This window comes from Excalfactoria chinensis, chromosome 6, assembly GCF_039878825.1.
Source record: "Excalfactoria chinensis isolate bCotChi1 chromosome 6, bCotChi1.hap2, whole genome shotgun sequence".
NCBI classification, from domain to species: domain Eukaryota; kingdom Metazoa; phylum Chordata; class Aves; order Galliformes; family Phasianidae; genus Excalfactoria; species Excalfactoria chinensis.
In genome coordinates this window covers 18801945-18824338 of record NC_092830.1, presented here as the reverse complement: position 1 = coordinate 18824338, position 22394 = coordinate 18801945, and the positions used below count along the sequence as shown (strand labels likewise).

General features: G+C 48.2%; 1 protein-coding gene across 16 annotated transcripts in view; it reads right to left on the bottom strand.

Moving 5' to 3' along the window:
* The window catches only part of CAMK2G (calcium/calmodulin dependent protein kinase II gamma), a 111612-nt gene extending 96054 nt beyond the window's left edge, over positions 1-15558 (bottom strand). For 8 of the 16 annotated variants that reach the window (XM_072340747.1, XM_072340755.1, XM_072340750.1 and 5 more), the window contains exons 1-2: positions 15255-15556; positions 13454-13548 (exon numbers count right to left, since the gene is read on the bottom strand). In XM_072340747.1, the coding sequence (XP_072196848.1) occupies positions 13454-13548; positions 15255-15319 (160 nt within the window). In that variant the 5' untranslated portion in view covers positions 15320-15556. Of the gene's footprint in view, positions 1-13453; positions 13549-15254 lie in introns of all 16 variants that reach the window. The other 8 variants (XM_072340743.1, XM_072340751.1, XM_072340746.1 and 5 more) reach the window with 2 other exon arrangements.
* Positions 15559-22394: the final 6836 nt, after the last annotated feature.

Genomic DNA, 22394 nt, shown 5'->3' with positions numbered 1-22394 from the left:
CACCACTTTTCCAACCAGCTGAGAGAGGGAGGACCACTGGAAACTCTGCCTTGATTCTGCTATCAGGTACTCCAGGAGCCAACTAAACACAGTATCTTCTTGGGTGCATAAATGAATGGCTCCGCACCCAAGTGCTGAACGACTCTAAGAGATAAAAACCTGTCAAAATAGGCTCCTTTGACAATGAGATGAAAAACCAAGTTTCGGGGGATTAGAATAATTAAGAAGAAAAAAAAGGCCAAGCCATCTATTTTAAGAACAAGTTCCCTTTGCAATACTGGGATAACTTTAAACTAAGCAGTGAAAGCTGTAAATACAGAGCTACCAAGGAACCTCATAGAGAGAATACTTGAAATGCAGATGTGCCCCATCCAACATCTTACAGCAAAACCACCAAAACACTTCTCCAGGGAAGGGCAACATGCACCACATGTCAATAAGTCCACTCAACAGCCAAGTACAGGGAGAAGGCACAAGGCCTGAAAACCAAACTACAGCTCCCTGCTGCCACTATCCAAAGGTGCTCCAGGCTCTGCTCCCCACAGCCTCTGCTGGGAGGGTGATACAGGTCCCATCCATACAGCACAGCTCTGACACAGTGCATGCATGCACTCTTCTCAGCAGTGACTCCAGCTCCAGGAGCCATACTCAAGCAATCTCTCTCCCTGAAACCTGTCTGGAAACCTGGTGCTTTTCCAACCCCAAAACCTCAGTAACTCCCTTTAGAAGAGCTGTTCTGAGTTTCCTTTCTTGATGTGAAGAAAAGGAAAGAAAAGGAAGGAGGCAAGAAGGGAACAACAGCCCAAGAAAAAGAGGCATGTGCTCCTTAAACCAATACTGGCACCAGGGAACATGCATTGCCAGCCTGTGGCCTCATTCGGCTCTGCAAGGTTCCCACACTGTGCTCATGCTGTGCGAGCTGGAGATAGCTGTCATAAAGATCAACTGTTCTCAGGTGCTCAGGCAGCAAATCTGGGGTGGGAGGTAGCAGAGGCGTGTAAAAAGAAAAGCACACACCTCCTGCTCTGGTCTGCCTAGGCTTTTGGCAGCAACACAGTGCAATCCAATATATCCAGTACAAGGAGCAAATGGCCTGGTAGGGACAGCTCTGTGTAGTGACAAACAGCTCTGCAGCACTGACATCCCCACGTAGAAAGGACAAGGCAGAAAAACTCCAGTGCACACAAGATAAGCCTTTATTTCCTCTCTCCTTCTATTTTTTTCCCTTTTTCCCTCTTTTTTTCTCCCCTCCTGGGCCAATTCAGTTTCAGCACAACACTTAGGGCGGAAGCTCAGTGTTCTTTTCACAAGGAGTCACACTGCAGAGTCATTGTGACTGTCTCCCTAATCACAGGTGATGCAGTGGGAAGGGACTCTCATCTCCCATGAGCACCATTATAACAGAGAGATCAGACACGCTAGCAATGAGTTGGGAGTCCTTTAAACGTCGCAGTGACATTTTCATCACCATAACTGGCCACGGGTAGAATATCCCAGGAAGCAAACCCTAAAAATAACTTCTTACAACAAGTCAGCCAGTCCCTCAGCAAAAGGGGAGGGAACACTGCTTATACATGGTTCACACAATTCAGTTATTGCAAGAGGGGCAACGAACGCCCAGACAAACAGGAGAGAAGGAAAAGAGGACAAAAAGCAGGTGGTGAATTACACAACTGCTTCTCCTGCATCATCAATGACTTTCCAAAGTGGTAATCAAGAAATTGAGATTGAACGTCATAGCAGTCTGCCCAGATTACTTGAACATGCAGTAAGGGAGGTAATCTTGCCTGTTCAGCACTAGCAGGAGCAGCAGGGCTCTTCCACAGCTGCTGTCTTTGCAGAAGGATATGGGTGCTGTTCCCAGCTCCAGCCCTGCAGGTCCCCGTGAGGATTTCCTGATTCCCATCTACCCCACTGCAGAAACCAGAAGGTTTTTCTCCACCAGAACATCCTCAGAAATGTACAACCAGGAGCCACAAGCAATCCCACAAAAGGTCCTAGGCACAACAGGTCCACAAGCAGCCTTTACCTGCTCTTCCTACTCCTCCAGTGAGCAGGGCTGTGATGCCAGGCAGTGAGGCATTAAACAGCCACACAGCCGTGGCTGATGAGGCCTCTGTGACTGAGTCATGTGCAGAAGCTCACTGGCTCTGAATTGTAACAGGACATCCTGTGTAAGAAGTGAGCAAAGAAGACGTCCTGACAGGAACAGCCCTAAGCAAACACCAAGTGAGTGAGACTGTGACAGAGAAGCAAGGAAGGGAAAAGCACGACAGGATTTTCCAGTTCCAAGGCTGCTGCCCATTGTGCTTTTCCAGCTGCTGAGCACCCGGTGCAGGCACAGACACGCGAGGGGGGGATGGGGGAAAAGCAATGACATCTGCACCGTGCTGCTGCCCCTTCCTCCTCCTCCTGCAGAAGCCTTTGTGAGCAAGTCCGCCCAGGCTGAGCTGAGGACCCAGCCACAACTGCAGGCAAAGGGCTGGCTCGCACTCACTCCCTCCTGATTTACAGAACTTCCCTGCTAACAGCTGCATTGCAGATGAACCCTCTTAAAGTGGACATGAATTGAGAGAAGCAGGAGGGCACAGAGCTGCTCCAAAGTGCTGTGGCCACACAGACAGCCTCTCCAGCGCACGGACAGTGACTGACCCTAGGAAGAGCTCCAGCCTCCCCACCTCAATCCAACTGCATACAGAGGATCCTGAAATACACAGCTGGGCAAAGAAGAATCCCAACGAGGGAGCCCAGCCCTGGGTAGGAGCTCCTTCCTTCTCCCCATTGCTGCTGCCAGCAGGTGCCAGTGGGTTCGGATAGAGCAGCCGGTGAACAGGCAAGGTGAGCATGCAGCAGTGAGGTCCTTAGCAGTGCCAATTCACTGCACTGCAGGATCCAGGAATCCAGAGATGCAGAAGGAAGAACATAAATTCCTCTGGCTCAATGGAGCTGGAGACTTCACTGTTCCCATTTCATTCCTCACTGCCCCTCCAGATAAGCTAACTTGATAGGTGAGACCTGAGTTGCGTTTTCAACACAATAAAGGAGTTTTTACCATTTTTCACATAAGAAAAGCCTCCACAGTTAATGGTTCATCAGGGAGATGAGAAGGCTGAAAAGCCTGTGAGAGCCAAAGAACTTGTTGACCATTTGTGAGGTGGTGGCAGGGAAAGCTTTTGCAGCTCAGCCTCAGATCTGTGAAGATGCAGAGCACGCACAGCCACAAGGAGTTAACTCCGCATAATGTGCTTCCTTAAAGCTGGGTAACCAGCGCTGCAGCAACTGCTAGCAGCAGCCAGAGCCACCTGCACTTGTCAGCAATATTTGATAATGGTTATCAAGAAAGCAAACCACCTTGCTCCTCTTTTTTCACATCTCTGATGCTGAGCTTCACTGCCTGCAGAAGAAAGGCACGCTGTGAAGATCCCTGTCTGCTGCTGTCAAAGTGCTTTCACACAGAGGACAAGCTAGCCAGCACTTTGCTCCTCTGCACCATCCACGCTAAGTGCAGGGCTAATTCAGACACAGACAGAGATGACAGTGGATCATTGCTCAGCACTGATCAGGCAACACTGAAAATTTTCAGCCGGACGGCTTCCTAACAAGCAGTAGGCACAACACAATAACCTAATCTGCAGAGCTGGCAGATTCTAGCTCAGATGACATTCAAATCAGACCAAAATGGGCAGAGCTGGAAGCCACTTCTCAAGCCTGCAGTCCAAAAATCAGGAATATTTAAAGTAACACGAGATCTATGAATCACTGCTTTGACTTGCACTAAAGAAGCACATCCATCATGCACCAGCTTTGTCCCTGCATTGGCACTGCTTATAAACCAAAGCTGCGCAACTTTAACACTTCTAATCTCTCCGACACAATCTCAACAGAGGACATTTGATATCCAAAGCTTACGTGGAGAGGCCCGAGGCAGGCAAAACTAAACTTAACACCATACCACCCCTCTGGGCACCACACAGATGAGCTACGGGCAGCGCTCAACACAACTTCCTTCTTCCACATCTATTTTTTTCTTCGGCCATCATGGGTGATTTCTTGGCCCATCACCCATGAAACGTTATATGCTCTGATACAAGGGGAGTGGAAAAAACAAGATACACATTTTCAGAATGACAGCTGCTCCACTACAGTAGAAATGCTAAGTGTATTTGGCAAGCACTGGAGACCAATACAAGAAGAGATTTAACGAGCTGTTTTCCCTGCAAAAGCTTCCAGGGCACTCATGCTATTTGAAATGTGCATCTTCTGAGTGCGGCCCAGAGAAAGCACTGGACTATTTCCCTCTCAAGTCAAATCTCAAGACAGGTCCCTGAAAATAGGCTTCTAGCAGCAAGTACACCTGCATGCTCAACACACACATCCTGGAGAAGCGAGAGCTTCACACACCAGCTACATTCTGCTGCACAAGTAGGGAGAATCTTACCCAGAAGTGAGCCCAACTGCAAGACCCTCTGGAACTTAGGGCACATCTGGAGCAAAGCAAAAGCTTCAGAAAATAACCTCATGATAAAACTTGTCTGCTGAGCTACCTGAGGCTCAAGGAAAGAAAGTTGCCTTTAAAGACTGCTGGCTCTTCTCCCTCTTTTTCACCTCAGATTTTGGGCTGCAGTGTCAGACTACTTTTCTCAGTGCTTCTCTGGCATTGAGAAAAAAAACCCTCCTTGCTAGTCCACATCAACTGGCTGACTGCAAGTGACACTGCAGAGTAGAAGATAAAGCACCTCCAGATGCTGCTACTCCAGCAGACAAACTGCAGCCTACCCCGCCTAATTGCCTACAAGAGAGCAGGAAGTGAGGGGAGGGAAAAGAACCCTTTCCAAAAACGTTCAGGACCTGCTTAGGTGCCTTAACATCCTTGTTCTCATTTGCAGCCCTTACTCACGGGAACTGAAAAGTCCACTTGGCAGTTGGGCTGGTGGAAAAGACATATACACCTAATTTCCATATATATTAATTTCTCATTTCATAAATAAACATTTTTAGGTAAGTTGAAGAAGCCCTACTAGAGAGGGACTAGTTTTAATTACCATAATTCTATCTTGTTAAGTCCATACGCAAACATTTCAGGCTAATGTGTGTACTTCTTGGACAGAATTTTGCTGGGCAAGATGAGGTTTATCTCTCCCAGAGCAAACTGCAGAATGGCACCCTGCAAGCTCATAGCAATGCCACGTGACACCACTTTTTAAGCGAAGGAGCACTGAGGTGTGGGCACTGGGTGCAGACACTCCCATCCTCCCCAGCCAGCTGCCAGCCCCTAACACACTCTGGGTCAGTCCATATAGCAGCCAACCAGCACAGACAACAGCACCGCACAGGGTCAAGACCAGCATGACCATTAATGGTGCCGACACGATTTTTCATCAGCCACTTTCAATGACAGCAGCCTTGCACTACCAATACTACCCATGCAGGCTGGATGGGCTCACGTTCAACAGCCTGAAATCTGCAGGTAGCAACAAAACTCAATGATGTGCATCAGCTCCAACATGGAAAAGCTCCAAGCACAAGGCAGACGACTGGAGCTATTTGTGGGTATAAGGAACAAACGAAGAGACTGATATAAGAAACAGAGACTCTTCCCACTTCTTACTTTTCAGCTACCCAACTAATGCAAATCCTACCAGTAAAAGCAGGATGCATTCACCCCCCTCTCCAGCAGTACACAGTGCTGGGTCTGGACACTCATGGGCAGGAGGAATGTCCGTCCTCACCCCGCAGCCATTCCGGTGGCTAATGGATAGTGAGCCTGGTGTTTCTCACCAGGATGCTGTCCTTCGTTAATACATCATCACCCGCCGTCCTCCCTCCCATCCCGCCTATGAGAAAGTTTAATCCTTTGGCTCACACGCATCTGGTAAATTTTTCAGTCCCTGTTTGCCACAGTCATCATGGCAACAGCACCCAGAGATAAGGCAGCAGTACTGCCTGGCAAGCACAGCAGCTCCCGGGTCCTGCCGCCATTCCATGTGGTCCCTCTGGCCTGCCAGAGCTATACTTGCTCCCAGCCTCATCTCTGTAGGCACATTCCTTCCCCAGAGAGATGTTGGTGTTGGGTATGTTTTTCTTTTATACTAACTTGGTCTTCATTCCCACAATGGCTACTCCCTTCTCCAGCACAGCCCTCAGCTCAGCTTCTGGGACTCTGACAGAAGCACATTAACAGCACTTCAGGAGATGGTACCTTGGCTACCCTAGGGAAAAGGAGCTTGTGTTTAAAGCTAACCAGCTCTGGCTTCCAGCAGAGAGGAAAGGTTGCCTAGCACCTTTCACAGCAGCAGGACAGAATCCCAGCCTTATCCCAGTGTCACAGTTAAGAAAACCCCAGCCATGGGAACACGACAGCCCAGAGCATGGTGAGCTCAGAACAGGAAAACTGAATGGAAGTACCAGAACAGCTCACTGGTGCTGAGGGATGTTTAACTCACACCCTCAAGAACATAACACAAAAGTGCTGAGAGTTCAGTATCAGGTCTATATGCATACATACATTCTCTGAAAGGTCATCATGTTTACTCATCTCAGAGATGGGGAATCCTCCTCTTTGCCTCTGTCCAGAATCTGGCAAATTGGGGTCTGACACACAGAGCAGAGCCATGATTATCTCCTCCTTTCCTGACAAGCAACAAACATTGACCAGCTCTGCTGACATCCCTCAACTATTCTCAGGGTTGTCAGGAATTCACCACTTGCACAACCACCAGCTTCTCTCATCTACTCACCTGAAAGGTGAGAGCAACAAGGATTCTGCAATACCAGCTGGGAGGGAAGGAGGATAAAGCAGTATCACAAAAGTTACACTTGCAGTAAAAGCATTATAGATGTCTAGAATTACTATTAATTGACACATGTCAGACAACAACATTCAAAGTAAGCTCAAAAATTAAAACAGAAAGAAAAAGTGAATGGGGGAGAACAAATAGAAAAAGCTACGAGGAAACAAAATCTTACAACTAAAGACTCAGTTTCCCCAGAAGGTTCAATCTATGCTCCATTGCTCTTCAGCAACTCTCAGTGCTGAACACGCTCTTTTCCAAGATGCTGCCAGGCCGTTTCCTCAGAAGCATTCTACCACTGTTCTCCAGAAATCATACAGGCAGCCACACTAGAATGCTTGAGCAGCCACGAGAGCAGTACGCAGCGATATTTAAGTAGATAGTCGATCTGAGAAGGTAAGAAAGGAACCTGCAGTCAGCCTAGCTCACAGGGCCACAGAGGAAAAGAGGGGAAAAAGCAACAACAGGGAAAAAGCCACCACACCTGAAATTCTAGAACAGGTGACAGGCAGGAATTAACAGAAGGGGGAAGACACATTGGTTTTAAGGGTCACGTGGCACACAGATGGTGCTCAAAGATGGCCAAGTGGAGAGAGATTTCATTTTACATTAGTGTGCTCTCCTCTTAAAAATTGCATTTATCCAGTTTACGGGATCAGAAAAGATAAAATTGTTCAGGTGAGTGAAGTGGACAAAGTCACCACTGACCTCTCTTGAAAACAGTTGTGTTAATAACCCAACAAGTCATGGAGGCTGGAAGGAGAAAAAATATACGCAATCTCCAGAAATTTCTTCATGATTCATGGATGAGTCCTCCCTGGTGGTGATGGCTTTAGTACCAGAGGAAGACTCAATTTTAGGACTGAGAAGTTTCTGTGCTGCGCTCCAGAAGGAGGAACAACAGCCGCCACCAGCTCTTGCACTGGTCCCTCCTTACTAGGAATTCTGGCAGCTCTGCCTGCCCCAAACATTCCCAGGGATTTCAGTATCCCATCCCTCACTTGAGGGACACCTGGAAATATTTCTACCATTTGCTGATCAGGGCAAATGCTCTAGAGCTGAGGCCTTCTGGACACACACAGGAATTACACTGATCACTATTCTGCCCCACGCAAATCCGGGTTACACCGTGTGAATGAGAAACCCAGCTCTTGCCAAGCCCCTTTCCCCATGCTCACTGTGGCTCTGGGAGCTCCTGCCCAATCTGGGTGCCCACTTCCCCCCCCACATTGTTACTGCCGGAAATTTAATACTCAGTGTGACCACAGAAAAGGCAGACACGAGCTGAAATCCTGTCTGCTCTGTTCCAGATCCTTTATAAAATATACAGTGTAAACTGAGAGGCAACCTGGGGTAACCCTGGCCATCACTGAAATCCACAGTGGGAGGAAGCCAGCTCGTGGCTGCAGGATGAGTTGTGCTCCCACTCTCTCTACTTCCCAGCCCACTATCTCCCTTGCTGAAGCCACCCCAGGTGCTCTGTCACACCATGGCAAGTGAGAAGCCAGGCTGACCCCCTGCATTCTCCTACTCCCTGTCCCACTTCTAGCCCCACCACTACCCTAGGCACACATCCCTCCTTCTCTGAGCACCTCTCCAAGGGACACAACCACCAGTGACATGCACTGGTTGAGCCCCCTCCTAATGATGTTGCAGACTGCTGGAGAACTTTGGGGCTGCAGCTTATGATCCCAGCACAAAACTGCCTCCTCGGCTCCACCCTGCTGCCCATCACTGCAGCTCATCTCTGTGCTCTCCAGTCAGAGCATCCCTCAGCCTGCTCATAGACAGGAGGAGAAGCATGAGACACAACATAGCACTTTGTGAGTGCTTAAAGACCTGTGGTAGAAAGGCAGCTCCTGTCCCACTCCAAGCGACCAGACCTGATTTGGCTGCTCAGAAAGCACAGCTGGACAGCCACAGTTTGATCTGCTGTCCTCTGCAAGAAAGGACGTTTGCCCCCAGCCCATCAAAACATGCAGGCAGAGGACACCTATCTCAAGACATTCCCACACAAGCTCAGACCTGTGCCTCAGCCATACGTGACCAGCACACTGGGCTCCCCGTGTGGCCAGACACACTCGTAGTGGGCTACAGCGCAGCTCTCTATGCGCACAGCTAAGAGCCACCACACTGGCAGCCCCAGAGCCCTGACCCAAGGGCAGGCAGAGAGCAGTTGCAAAGCATACCAAAGCAGAGGGTAGTGAGTGATGCTGTTGAACTTACTTTGTAGCACACAAGCTCAATGTTTGAGCAGCCAGGAGAACTACTACTGACATCTCCAGAAAGCTGAAATCAACAACCACTCTGCAACTGAAAGCCCAGGACAAGAGAGCTGCTTAAAAACAAATAACTGAATTAGAACCATCAAGGGTGCTTTTTCCTGGTGAGATTTGATACACAGAAGTAATTCCCTACTCCTCCCACAATCCACATAATCTCCTGCAGCAACAACAACAAAATAACTGGGTAGGCTGCAAATTTTCTTCTAATTTACAAATTTGGAAAGATGGAAAGCAGGGAAGAAATTCCATCCCTATATTCCACAGGCGAGAGCAAAGGCACAGCAGGGAGAAAGCAGCAAAGAGGCCTTACTTTCCAAATAGTCGCTTTGCATTTGTATTTCAAAAGCTATCACTTGCAGGAGTTGAAAGATACAGATTTTCAGCAGCAGAGAAATATTAACAATTGAGGTAATACACATAAAGCATCCCTACATACACCAAAAAAGGGGCCAATGATGCTGTCCCTCTGCACGTGCTGGTTAGATCACTACATATGGTTTGGTATAAACAACGTGCTAAAAATTATTGCAGGACAGAGCCGTGCCTACTTCCTTCCAGAGCACGACTATTTCTTTAAATACATTCTGGATGCGTGTTCTGAAAACAAGTGACAACTGGGCTTCTCCACTGCCAGCCCCAGAAAACTCCCTCACCCAAAACACCAACACGGGTCAGTCAGAACCTGGACATTTCCCTGCTGCCACTATAGCCTCTTCTCTCTCGATCGTTTTGACCACTGCAAGCAATCTGAATTGATGCCCAGGAACTGCACTTTACTTGCTAGGAATTTTTACACTGAAACTAGTACTCTGGTGACACCCACAAGATAGCTTCCAAAACAAATCACAGCTATTAATTCCATCTGCCCATAGCTCTCGTAAGAGCCCTCTCATAAGAGCCTGGGCGTTCAATCCCGTAGGAATTTCGGATGTCTGAGGCACTGTATTTCCCCATGTGCAATAACCACTGCTCTTATATACATCAGCTGAATGCTGACTAAGGTAAAGTCTGCTTCCTCTCCTTTTCCACAGACGTTTGGCCCCTATTTAATATTAAAGTTCTTGGCATACTCCTCACCAGGCAGTCTTAAGCATCAACACAATATGAATAATAACAAATACTTCATTATAGCCCAAGTATGAAGTTTAATCTAGACCAGCTCTGATTAACAGGATTTAATAAAAGTGAGAACTGACATCTGAAAACCACAGACCAAAAAGAAACAAGAGGCTCTCAACATCAGATCTTGTATTTTACAGAAGACGAAGCTTACAAGACCAGAGTTGTTCTCTTTGCAGCACTGGAAGCAATTGCAGCACCATTCACCCTCCTTGTCTTCAGAGAAGCTCCACAGCAGCACCACATCTCTTTACCACTTTGAGAGAACAGTTTCACAAATAAGCCAAGTAATGGAGAATCCCTTAAACACACACCATTTACCCTTGAGTGTTCCTCTTCCTCCTTCCCACCTACCTGCATCAAACTACCAAACATTTTCCAGTCATCTCTCTATTATTCCTTCATCAAGACTCTTGAAAATCAAAGGTAACACAAAGTACAGCAAGAGGAGAGTTAGGCATTATTACCACTTCCCTGTACATAACCAAGGGAAGCGCTGGAAAAGCAAAACTTTCACGCAGCAGCAGGGGGCTGCACTCCTCACCAGCAGCACTGGCTCTGGAAGCAGCAGTGACTATGTTAGGTAGTTCAAATTCTGCTGGAGAAGGCACAAAATATCAGATTTAGCCACATTTAAGCTGGAGAGGGGCAGCACATCCTCACAAAGGGGACATTCTGTTGCTGTGACCCTGGTGCAGGACTAGGGTCTGAAGGGTGGTGGGCCCACCAGCAGGCAGACTTGCAGCCGGGTGTGCCACAGAGCCCTGGGTGTGCATCCTGCCAGGCAGAGATGTGGCCTCCCCAGGGAGAAGTGCCAGCTCTGGGAAAGGAAGCATCATGCAACATATAGCCAGGGCACTGCAGAATTAATGCCGTAATTCTCCTCCTGTGCAGACAGCTCTATAAAATGCCTTTCCCCAAGACTTTCATTTTCAGGCTGCTGAATCGAATCTCTCTGATCACTGATTTACAGCTGCAGTATCCAAACAGCATGCGTTTTCCTTCAGTGCTTTAAGTCCTATTCCAAGGTGAATTCACTAAGTTCCTATCAAAGCATTTAGTTCCTTCTTGTGTTAACCTCTTGAGCTATCAGCAAACACAGCTGTGTAACTGAGGAACTCATATATTCAGCTGAACTTAGCATCCACTTCTCATGGCGAACACAGGTTCTTTAGCCCTCAGCAAGACTTCAAGGAGACAAGATCAGTTGCTTCTTGTTTCTGCCATTCTTCTACATTAGCAGAAATCCATTTCATTTCTTGGCTTTCCTCACAACTGTGCTCTAACCAATACCTTCCTAAAGAAACCACTGCCAGCTGCAGCAAGTCAGTCAGCTGAGGACCAGGTTAGTATCCTCAATCTATTTCACTGACGGGAAGTTACGAAAATTAGAAGTTAATTCAAAACGTGGCTGTAATCACCCACACATCTCCTACTGGCTGGATCATAAAACTGTCATCAGCATAACACAAAAAACAATTAGGATCTATATATTGCTCCCTCTGTAACTCATTAGGTGCCTAAACACTTAAAAAATGTCTCCATCAGATCTACTACTTCTGGGCTTGTGCTGGTATGTTTATGAATTTTGTTTCAGTGCTATCACCCTGCAGTTTTTTGCCATTCTCTTATCTCCAGTGCTAATTTCAATATCATCTTCTCTGCACAGAAACAACTTTTCCTTTGCAATCAGTTTTGCAAGCCAACTCCTCCCTGGCTTGTGGCCACTCACACTGAGAAGATGGTTCTCCTGAACTTTTCATCCTCACTACAGGGTGCTCAGGGAATATGGCTAAGAAAGCACAGCATTCACAGCCATTAGCAAGGCAGTGACACCTTCCAAACCTTTCCCATACTGAGATCAGGAGATTGGATATTTCACCTTCACCAGTGGCAACTGTCATGTGACCATGGAAGGGACACCAAGTCACTCAGGATCTGCTGCCACCACCCAAACAACACACGGCCACATCAGCCGGTTCCCAAAGTGACTTCATTCAAGTTAGAAGCTGAAACAACAAATCAAATGTGTACATTCACAAGGCACGGGTGTGGGGCAGTCAGCCTTCTTACCATGGCACTCTGCTTCTGATACTACTTCTCACTGTGACTACAGTAAATGAAAATTCTTTGCCACTCTTCAAGCCATCCTATCTCTTACCATCACAGTTCATATTCTGGTGCAAGAGAATGGATATCCTTTTTCATCTCTTTTTTTAGGGATCAAGCAAAAAACATTTCACTTACAAATCATTAATAAAAAAATCCTTGTCTCCTCCTTATGCCTTCCCCCTGAGTCCACCCCCTTGCTAATCCATCTGTTCAGCTGGCAGGACAGACAAGGGCCGAACAGATCCATTTTGTCAAATCTGAATGGCCTCTAAGGACTGAGATCTTCTGGAAACATTCTCATCTGGCACCTCAACTTGTTGCACTCTGCTTTCAGCATCCTCTACTACAACTCAGTTGCCCCTGTCCTTTTGGAGAAAGAGAACCGTATGGAAAGACCTCCAACCCTGCAAAGGATTCCCTGTGCATTACGAGACCACACTCCCTGCACAAGGAAATACACCACTTTCTGCGTGTACACACACTTCTGGGAATTGGGAAACCAACAGCTTAGGAGAAAAGATAAGGTTGTTTCTCCTTAAAACGGCAGTCTGGCTTCAGCTTTTTGGAAACCCTGGAGCTGAAGAATGCAAGCAACATTTGTTCTAATTCATCGAGAAGTCAGATTCATTAGATTGCCCCATGCAGCCTTTTTCTGTCTTAGGAGGCAAACCTGTGAGCACCCAAACATGTAACTGCCATACGACAGGAGCAAGGTATGTCACATTCTTCCTTCAAGCAAACCAACAAACAACCCCACGTGTGTTCTGGAAAGGCAGACCTCCTAGGTAGAAAGTGCATTCAGTAGAATCAGTCTGTGACAATTCCCTTTACTGGGAGCAATCAGAGCACACGGACGAAGGTAAATTCTCTATAAACTCACCTTTCGTTCGTTTGGCTCACAGGAGAAAGATCCCCCAAAGAGAGAAAAAAAAACCAAAACCAACATCACAAAGTATCCATTTCCAGATAAAAAAAAGACGTTCAATCACTCCATGCTAACCTCCTTTTAATCTCCTATTTGCTACATAACTCAATTACTTTGTAACAGACGCATAGTGACCCAGACAAACAACTCCAGACCTGTTTCAACGGCTGTAAAATATTTTCTGTTCATGGAAGGACCAAGAGGAGATCTGAGGCACTCACCTCTGGCTGACAACTTTTTGGTATTGATGATTTTTGCAGCATATTCCTGTGATGAACTTTTCTTGACACATCTGCGGACCACGGAGAAGGCTCCCCTGGAAAAGAAACGAAGAGGGCAGGTGCTATGAAACGGAAAATAGGAACAAAACAGCAGCAACTTCTATCCCCAGAGTGAACTAGATTGAGGACGGTACATTAGACACAGAGGAGGGAAACAACACACGGGAATCCAATGGACAGTGCATGCTGCCTGCTGAGCAAATCAAACCTACATACGGCACTCTAGCGCCCACCTGAAGATGCCTCAAGCCCCCTCACAGACAGAACAGCGACACTGGGGAGGGAGAGCACACAGGCACAGGGACAGAGCACGCGGGGACTGATGAGTGGAAGACAAGCAGCCCGGAATGATGTGGCAAACAGCAGCCGTGAGCCCATCTCCCAAAGACAGTGGCCCCAGCAGCTATATCAGACAACCGGGACACACTGCCCACGATTGAGTGCTCGGTCACAAATCCCTGCACCACCTGGCAGGAAGTACTGGCTCCCTTCCATCTGTCTACCCACCTGAAAAGGGGATAAGCATGTACCTATGAATGGAGTGAGTAGGAAGCTACGAGGCTTCGTACATTTTCTCAAGCTGGAACTATTGATATTATTACAACTACTCCAAAGAGCCACTCGGAGAAGAGGTCTGAGAGAGAGGGAAGAAGGATTTCTGTGAGGAAAAAAAGAGATAATACAACAGAGACCAAGGTGAAAAGACAGGGACTCAAAGTCTGCAGGAGTACACAGATGAGCTCTCAGTGCTGTCCCTTCTTTAAAAAGAAAAAGAAAAACAAAACAAAACAAAAAAACAGGGCGAGAAAAGAATAACAACTGGCTTAACAAGAAAGGTTTGGAAAGGAGAAAAGGACAAATAAGAGAAAGCGGGGAGATAATTCCAAGTTCTTTTAGAACAGGAATATAACCCCACGTTCACGGACAAATGGACATATGTAGCTATAAGAAATGGGATCAGGAACTGAGCAGCGGCCCCACGCAGCCCTACAGCCGGGCTGACATGGCTCGAATCCTCCCGACACTGCAGTCCTGTCCCTGCTTCCCCTTCCTCAACCTCTACCTACAAAGCAGCACGCAGCAGTGGGAGCGCGGGGCCCGGGCTCGGTGACACACAGCCGCAGCGGCGCGGGGAGGGACGGGGACAGGGAGAACCGCAGCAGAGCCCGGCAGCTGGTGCAGGAAGGGAGGGAGCGGGGAGCAGCGGCACCGGGAAGCAACGTCCCCGCGATCCCGCCCCGGCTGCCCCCGCGCTGCCTCCCTGCCCCTCCAGGTCCCCCGCAAAGCCCTGTGCTAGGGTGCAGCGGCAGGTCTGCCAATGCGGACACGAGTGCGGAGGAAGGAGGAAGGGCGAAGCGCCGTGCAGCAGCACCTGGTCCTTTCTCAGGGACAAGGAAGTGGGGACGAAAGCATCGCTGAACGGCGGGGACGGCGCCGCGTCCCGGCGCAGAACGCCCGGAGGGAGCGGCAGCGTGCGGCGGGGAGCAGCACCGGGCCGGGGAGAGGGCAAGGGGGGGAAGAGAGGAAGTGCCGGGGTGCAACAGGAGCGCGCAGCCCGAGGCAGGCGGCGGGGACCTGCAGCGGTTCTGCCGGGGGAGCAGGGCTCGGAGAGGAGGATTACGGCGACTAATCTCCCCTCCTCCTGTTCCTCGCGAGGAGCCGAAAAGCGACTCCGGGCCGCGCCGGCAGCTACCGCGGCGGGCGGGCGGGCGGGCGGCAGGGCGCGCGGCGGGCTCCGTACTTGCCAAGCTCCTCGTAGAGCTGGTACTCGTCGGTGAAGCGGGTGCACGTTGCCGTGGTGGCCATGTTCGGGCTGCGGAGACTCAGCGCCGCTGGGGCATGGGGCAGGCGACCGGGACGGGACGTGCGGCTGGGCGGCCTCCCTCCGGGCTCGGCGGGGCGGCGCGGGCTCCCCCCGCGCCCGGCTCGGCGCTCCCCGCTCCGCCGTGCACAGTCACCGCTCGCCGGGGAGGGGAAGGAGGCAGAGCCTGGCCAGCACCGCGAGAACTGGCTCGGAGACACCCCGCGCCGGCCCCCTCCCTCCGCCCCTCCGTCGGCCCCGGCCCGCCGCGGGGTGTGGCCGCCGGGGGCGCTCCCGGGGCCCCGCAGCGGCGACGGCGCACGGGGACTGCGGGCGGGGTGCGGCCGCCCCCCCCGGGGGGCGGCGGGCACTGCAGTCGGCGCTCCCGCCCCGCGTCGAGAGCGGACGGACTGCGGCGGCACTGCCGGCACCGGGCTGAGGCCGCGAGGCCGGGAGAGGGGCCCGGTCCGGTCCGGTCCCGTCCTAGCGGCACCACTCGGGGCTCTCTACCGGGGCGAGAAGGGCTGCGGCCGGAGCGACTTCCTGCGTGCGACAGGAGGGGAGGGCCGGGAGGCGGCCTCCCCGCGGGGTGGAGGAAGGGGAGCGGAGAGCGAGGAGGAAGGCGCCGAGCGGGGCGGCCGCGTCCCCGGCGGGAGGGGGAAGCAGAACGCCGGGGCGCGGTGCCGCTAAGTCGGGCCCGGGCTGTCCAGGAGAAGGCGGCGGTCGGGGCGGTACGCGCGGAGCGGGTGCGGCGGCGCTCACACGTGCGTGCCGGGCGTTGCGCTGCTGGGACGCGGCCGCGGAAGGCAAACAGAAATCATCAGCCTTCGGCTGCAAAGGAAAACAAACCAGGCTCTGTTCCGTCTCTACTAACATGCCGTTGGTGAGCGTCGGCTGCAGCGCCTTTATAAGCAAGTTTATTTTCACCTCTTATTTAAGTGAGTCTGTCTCAGCCTGAACACTTGCCAGATCTGCTTAATATGCACGTTTATATAGGGCAGCCGCTGATCAGGCAGAGGGAAGGGCTGCTCCGGCCTCCCGCGTGCCCCGCAGCGCAGACTCTGTCGGGAACAGAGACAGATGAGCGTACCATAAGCCAGAAGCAGCATTAAACTGGTCTGAAAATGAAAAGTACCGTGTAAGTACCCCGCATTAGCGCTCTATAACTGGACTCGGAAATCGTCATGTTATTCAATCACGTGGAAAGCAGTGACGGCAGCTGGCAGCATCCTCCCCAGCCCCAGGTCAGAGCAGCCAGCCTGGTGCTGCAGAGTCTGTGCCTGAGTGATGCAGCGGGGAAAGATTCAACCTGCCTATGCAGAAAGTAGAGAGGGAAAGTAGGACAATACAACGGTAACGTTACAACAAAGCAATACTTCTAGAAGGTGATTATGAAACAACAGCATTCTGTATCTTGCACCGTGCCAGCACTGAAACCTGCTGACCCAGCAGAATAATTCAGAGAAGGAACAAATGATCTAACCAACAGGTGCCGCTCAGCGAGTCGAGTTAGTGCTGAGCTGAAGCTGCTCAGGCAGCCCCCTGCAGCCCACCCGTTACTCCAGCAGAAGAGCTGTAGATGAGGAGGAAAGCTGCCTGCCTGACTCACACTCCCCTCCCCACCCGAGGGACCAGCAGAGGAGAATATACAGAGCCCAGGTGGGAGATCCTTGGTGCGGCGGTAGCCAACATTGCTGACAGGCAGGCTGCAGTGTGCTTCCACTGTCTAGAATGACACTATCTGCTGGTTGTGCAGCAAAGGCAAGCTCTTATGCTTGTGCTGTGGTTGCTGCGTGGTAGTCAAGAGATGCACAATCCAGTCCCCCATGTAAAAAATGTATGGGTGCGCTGACACAGGACCCTATTCCACTCTTGACTGTTCATCAGTGCAAAAGTTGGGAGATGGGTGTTTGAGACCAGATTTTAGCACACTGAATGGCCAGAGGGAGAGAATGTAAGCTTTCGTGCATTTGTCCTGTACTCCTACAGATTGGGGTAAGATGATGAAGATGGAAACAGACAGGAGGCACGCAAAGAAATACAGTGCCAAGAGAGGCTTACCTAAAGCTATGTATAATTGTGAGTGAGATTCTGCCAGTCTGAGCACACGTGATGGTGCAGGTCATAGGCAGGGAGGAAGAAGTTTGCTCCCAGAAAAGGCTGCACATTTCTTGTTTTACCCATGATTAAAGAAGTGCATGGAAGCGGGGGGATTTGTAACTCTTAGGATTTAACTGGGACCTTGTTAAACAAATATCTGATGAGATAGTTACAGTAGGAGTGCAGAAAGGATGCGTAGATGTGTAACAGCAAAGAAAAACCACTCCAAGAGGAGCATGTAGAAATATAGAAATATGAAAGTGCTGGATGTTTATCTTGCTTCAAAATGTGTTTTACTGCATAAACTCAAGTCTGACCAAGTTATTATCTATGCACTTTACCAGACACTCAAGTAAAGGCAGCTCCTGCCATAGAGGACTCCCTAGGTAGGATTTTGGTTTTGAAGTGTTGAAAATGGCTCAGCTGGACCCAAAGACTGCTCTGGGGAAAAAGTACCCCATGATATTTAAGAATCAGTTGCGGGGGTCTCATAACATATGAATAGTAAAAAGAGGAAGACTAGAGAGGAAGTTTCTTATCTTGAAGTGTTACAAGTAAAAGTGAGGTCTGGCAATAAGAAAGGGAAGAGAGAAGCACGAGTGGAAAGAAAAGCTAACCGTGTGTTATGCACAGCAAAAGCTATAAGAACAGATTGCTAACTGAGAAACTTGTGTGAAGCGAGAAGTGGGATACGAATTGAGTGACAGACTTGATTAAACCAAATACTGAGTGGGAGAGTAAGTTATGGGAGCTGAGTTTTCAAAAGGAATGTAGACAAAATGAAGCAGGAGGGGGGTGGCAATATGGATGAGAGAGTATTATGTCAACAGAAAGAAATATTGATGCTCTGGCTGACATAGCAGTCTATTCAAACTGAGAATAAAACTGCAAACGAGTGAATCTTGAATTATGCCTGAGCAGAATTATCTCACAGAGACTGGAAAATATATGTTTGAACAGCAAGAAATGTTCTTGAGACAGCCATTGCAGCAGTAATGGGAGATTCAACTAATGAATAGCAAGAGAGATTCTGCCCTCAGTTACGCAGGGATGAAATCTGGAAGCAGTGCCTTGCTTTTAGTGGACCAGCTTCATATTTCACATTAGTGGAACAGCGGTTTTGGTTTCTATCTTTTGAAGCAGCACTGGTTTGCTTATACAGTATACTGAACTGTCAGGGATCTGTAAGAGATTAATCTGATTTTAATAACCGGAGCTGAGTAAGAGGCACTAAAGAAAGTAAGTAAAATACAAAGGATTTAATGCAAAGCCCATGGGCATAAATGGACATTTCCTCTGATGTTAATGGATTTTGGATCAGGCCCCATCTGTTCACGGAGCCTAAGGTCAGCTTTGGCATGTTGAAGAATGTCCGTGGAAAGGCAGCAACACAAAAGCGTTGGTCTTCAGGGAAGCGGAGTGAAGGCTACAAAATGAGTTCACAGAAACTAACTGGAATTCAACCTGCAGTGGAAAATGGGAAGTACAGCATTTAACCACTGCAGAAGCTGCACGATAGCCTTCCCAGCAAGGTGAAATGAGCTAAAGGGCAATGTGTATTAGTGTGCTGAGCAGAGCGGTGCTGACTGGTGCCAGATATGAAGAGAGGGTGTTACCAAAAGTAAAGGACCTGAGAAGAATGGGTGGAGTTAGAAAGCAGTTTTGGAAGGCAAGATATAAAAGAAGAAAAAAAAGCAAAAAATGGAATGAGTGGGCATGTTTTTTAAATACACTTGCTCTGTTTTCCTCTTATTAGCAGAGGGTCCTTCAAGGAATCAAGTCATTTTTCCTCTCTGTGCCTCTGCTGTCCAACTTGTCTGTTCAGAGTGAGCAATTCCAGGGTACTCTTATCTCACACAGGGCACTTACAGGACATAAAATTCAACCTGCCCTGTCCTTACATGGGGCCTCCTGATGCTACCGAAACAACTGAACAACTGCTAACAACTACAAAACAAAGCACTAGGACTTCCTAAATTTGATGAAATATGGTATCAAGGAGGAATATTTTGTCAGCCAGAAAGGAGTAACGTGTTAAAATTCTGAGCAATTACTTTGCTTCTGACTCCAGAGTAAGCAGTGTACCTCAATGAAATGTGTTATCATGACTGGCAATGTACTCACAGATGTATACAGAAAGAAATCAACTTGTTTTCATAGGTGATCGTTCACGTTGGCTATACAACACAAGATCTCTCAAAAAATAAAAGCAATAAAAAATAAAAAGCAAGTGTTTGCTGAGTATCTACCAGAAAAATCGGGTTCCTTTAACATACAGTTGTTCTGTTCCTTCCTTTAAATGGACGTTCACTTGGTTCTAATAGAAAATCACGACTCAGATGGGTCTAAGTGGATTTGTAGGTGTAGCTGACAAAAATAAAAAGTAGCACACATAGAAGGAAGGATGCAAAAAGGAACTTTCGGTGAGTTAATATAAAATTTATATTTGAAATAAACAGATTCTAGAGTTCTGGAAAGATACAAACATTAAATTACCCTATTAGCGCAGACTATTCAGCCATCCATCTAGTTTAGTGTCTTGTCTTCAGTAGTGACCTATTGCAGATGATAGATGTGAGAGAGGGGGAACAGGAGGGGACGAGAAGAAGACAGAGGAGAAGAAAGGAAAGGAATCAGAATAAACCAATGCAGAGATCTGTACCACCCACCTGCATGCTGCACACAACTCGATTAGTGGCTTTCCTCCTGACCCCAGGCTGATGATCAAAATATGCCCTGAAGCACAAGGATTGGTAGCCCCTGTAATTTTGATCCTAGCTTGTGTCAGTGCATATGACATTCTGTTTCATGTCAATGCCTAATCCTTTTTGATTCTTACTAAGCTATTTAAGTCAATAATATCCCATGGCACTGAGTGTTGCACGTTAATTATGTGGCTTATAAAACATATAACCTGATATCATTGCAAATTGGCTCAATTTTAATGTCACAGAGAGCTCCCTGCTGTTACGAGGCTGGGTCAGTAGCATGTCCAAAGAACCATGGTGTCCTGTGCTTTTCAGTGCCACGAGCCTCTGTACTGGGGGGCTCAGGCAAAGGGAGGGGCAGCAGTGGCCTGGCAGGGTCTCTGCATCTGGGTGCCCACCAGCAGGCTGCACGTGCATGCTACTGGTCTGCCTCTACTTCCCCACCTCTGCTGGTGACTCTTGGGGACTCCTACCTTTACTTCCCTAGGATATTTGCAAGCCACTGAGACAAGAGGTATTCTGCTTCTCATCTTTAAAATGGCCAATGTCAGCTGTTAATCATGTGAAGAGCAGGATCTTCCACCATCTATACGGAAACAAGATCACGTTCTACAAATTCTTCTAATAATTATCCAGTAACAATAACAGTTAACGTCACCCTCAGATGGCCTTCGATTCAACAAGTTTAACGTCTGCTGTCTCCCTTGGTGAGTGGACAACGGAGAAGCGGATTGTCCTGTTACAATGAACAGATGTGTATTTCCTTTGCTGAGTGCATCTTCATACTGTCTAGAAAGCTCTGCTGTCACTAAGGGGTTACTATACTGGGATTCAATACTGGGGAAACATCTTGAACATTCATTTGAATATGGCCATCACCATGGAATGTCCAGGGTCTATTTTAAGATACATGCTGTTTGTTTAAACAGGATTGCGTGACTGTTACGTAAAGGATGAACACAGATTCTCCCTATATCCCAGATATCTCCTTCAACTTAAAATACTGCATGAGATTATCCACATCCCGTACCGAATGGTACTGATTACCAGATGAATGAATACTGGCTACTAATGCTGTGTCCTGGGGTGGGGGTCTCCCTCTTTTTTTTGTTGTTGTTGTTTTTTTTTTGTTTTGTTTTTTGTTTGTTTGTTTGTTTTTTTAATAGGTCTCTGTGCAGGGGAACACTAATACTGCTGAAAACAAGAGGGATTGACATTCCTGGTGAGCTGCCTTTTGCAGCAGTGGGAAGAATATGCACAGCACCTCCCTCCTTGCTGTGGGTCACCCATAACCAAGAGGAATGAGAAATGAGCAGTGTGGTTTCTGTGGATCAGCCCATCATTGCCATCTACTGCTACTGCTAAAAAGAGTTCAGTTTAATGCCAGCTACAACAAATTTAATTTCTTTGCTTTTTAAAATGGAGAGTAGAGCCATGAGAACACTTCCAATTTAACTCTCACCACTGAAGTCATCATAACATTGGGCCATTACTAGCCAATTAAGTTAAACTCAAAGTTAAACTGCATATATCTCATACTATCAATCTTGTAACTCCTTCCTCTTGACATCTCAGTTATATTTACAGCACGCTCTTTGGGGAGATACGAAACTTTTTCCATGAAATTCTTATTTAGGTCTGGATATAAATGGCTGTGGATCATCACAGCCTCTTTGACCACTGGGAAACACAAAGCAGCACACATCCACATCACAGTCATCTCTGCAATTGGCACAAACTGGCCCCTCCTGTCAGCCTCAGGAAGCCAAGGTTTACAGTCTGTGCTTTTCCTGCCATCACCAGGTAGAAGTTCTTTTAATTTAGGACTAAGGCAGGAAGGGTGTATTGTCACTACCAGGGTCTGCAGTAGAAGGACACATGAATAGATGCAAAAGTGGTCAGTGTCCAAAGTATTTCACCATCACTTTCACCAGCGTTAAACTCTCAAGTAACACCTGTTAACATAAAATACCAGATGTCATTTTTTAAATATTATTTCTGAATCGTCTTGCTTCATTTCCTTACTAACTTCCTAACTAACTGTTTAAACATGACCTTGACATTTTTAAAGGAGCTGTAAAGCCTCTCTACCATAAAACAGCCAGATTAACATTTATGCGTAGTTTAGAAAAATAAACACTTTAACCAAAATTGCCTGAATGTTTATTTCAGGGCACAGATGGCTCACAGGACTCTTCAAAGAACACTGGCAGCAATTTCCTACCCTGAGTAACGTAAATTAATTAACACACACATCCTGTTTAACATCAAA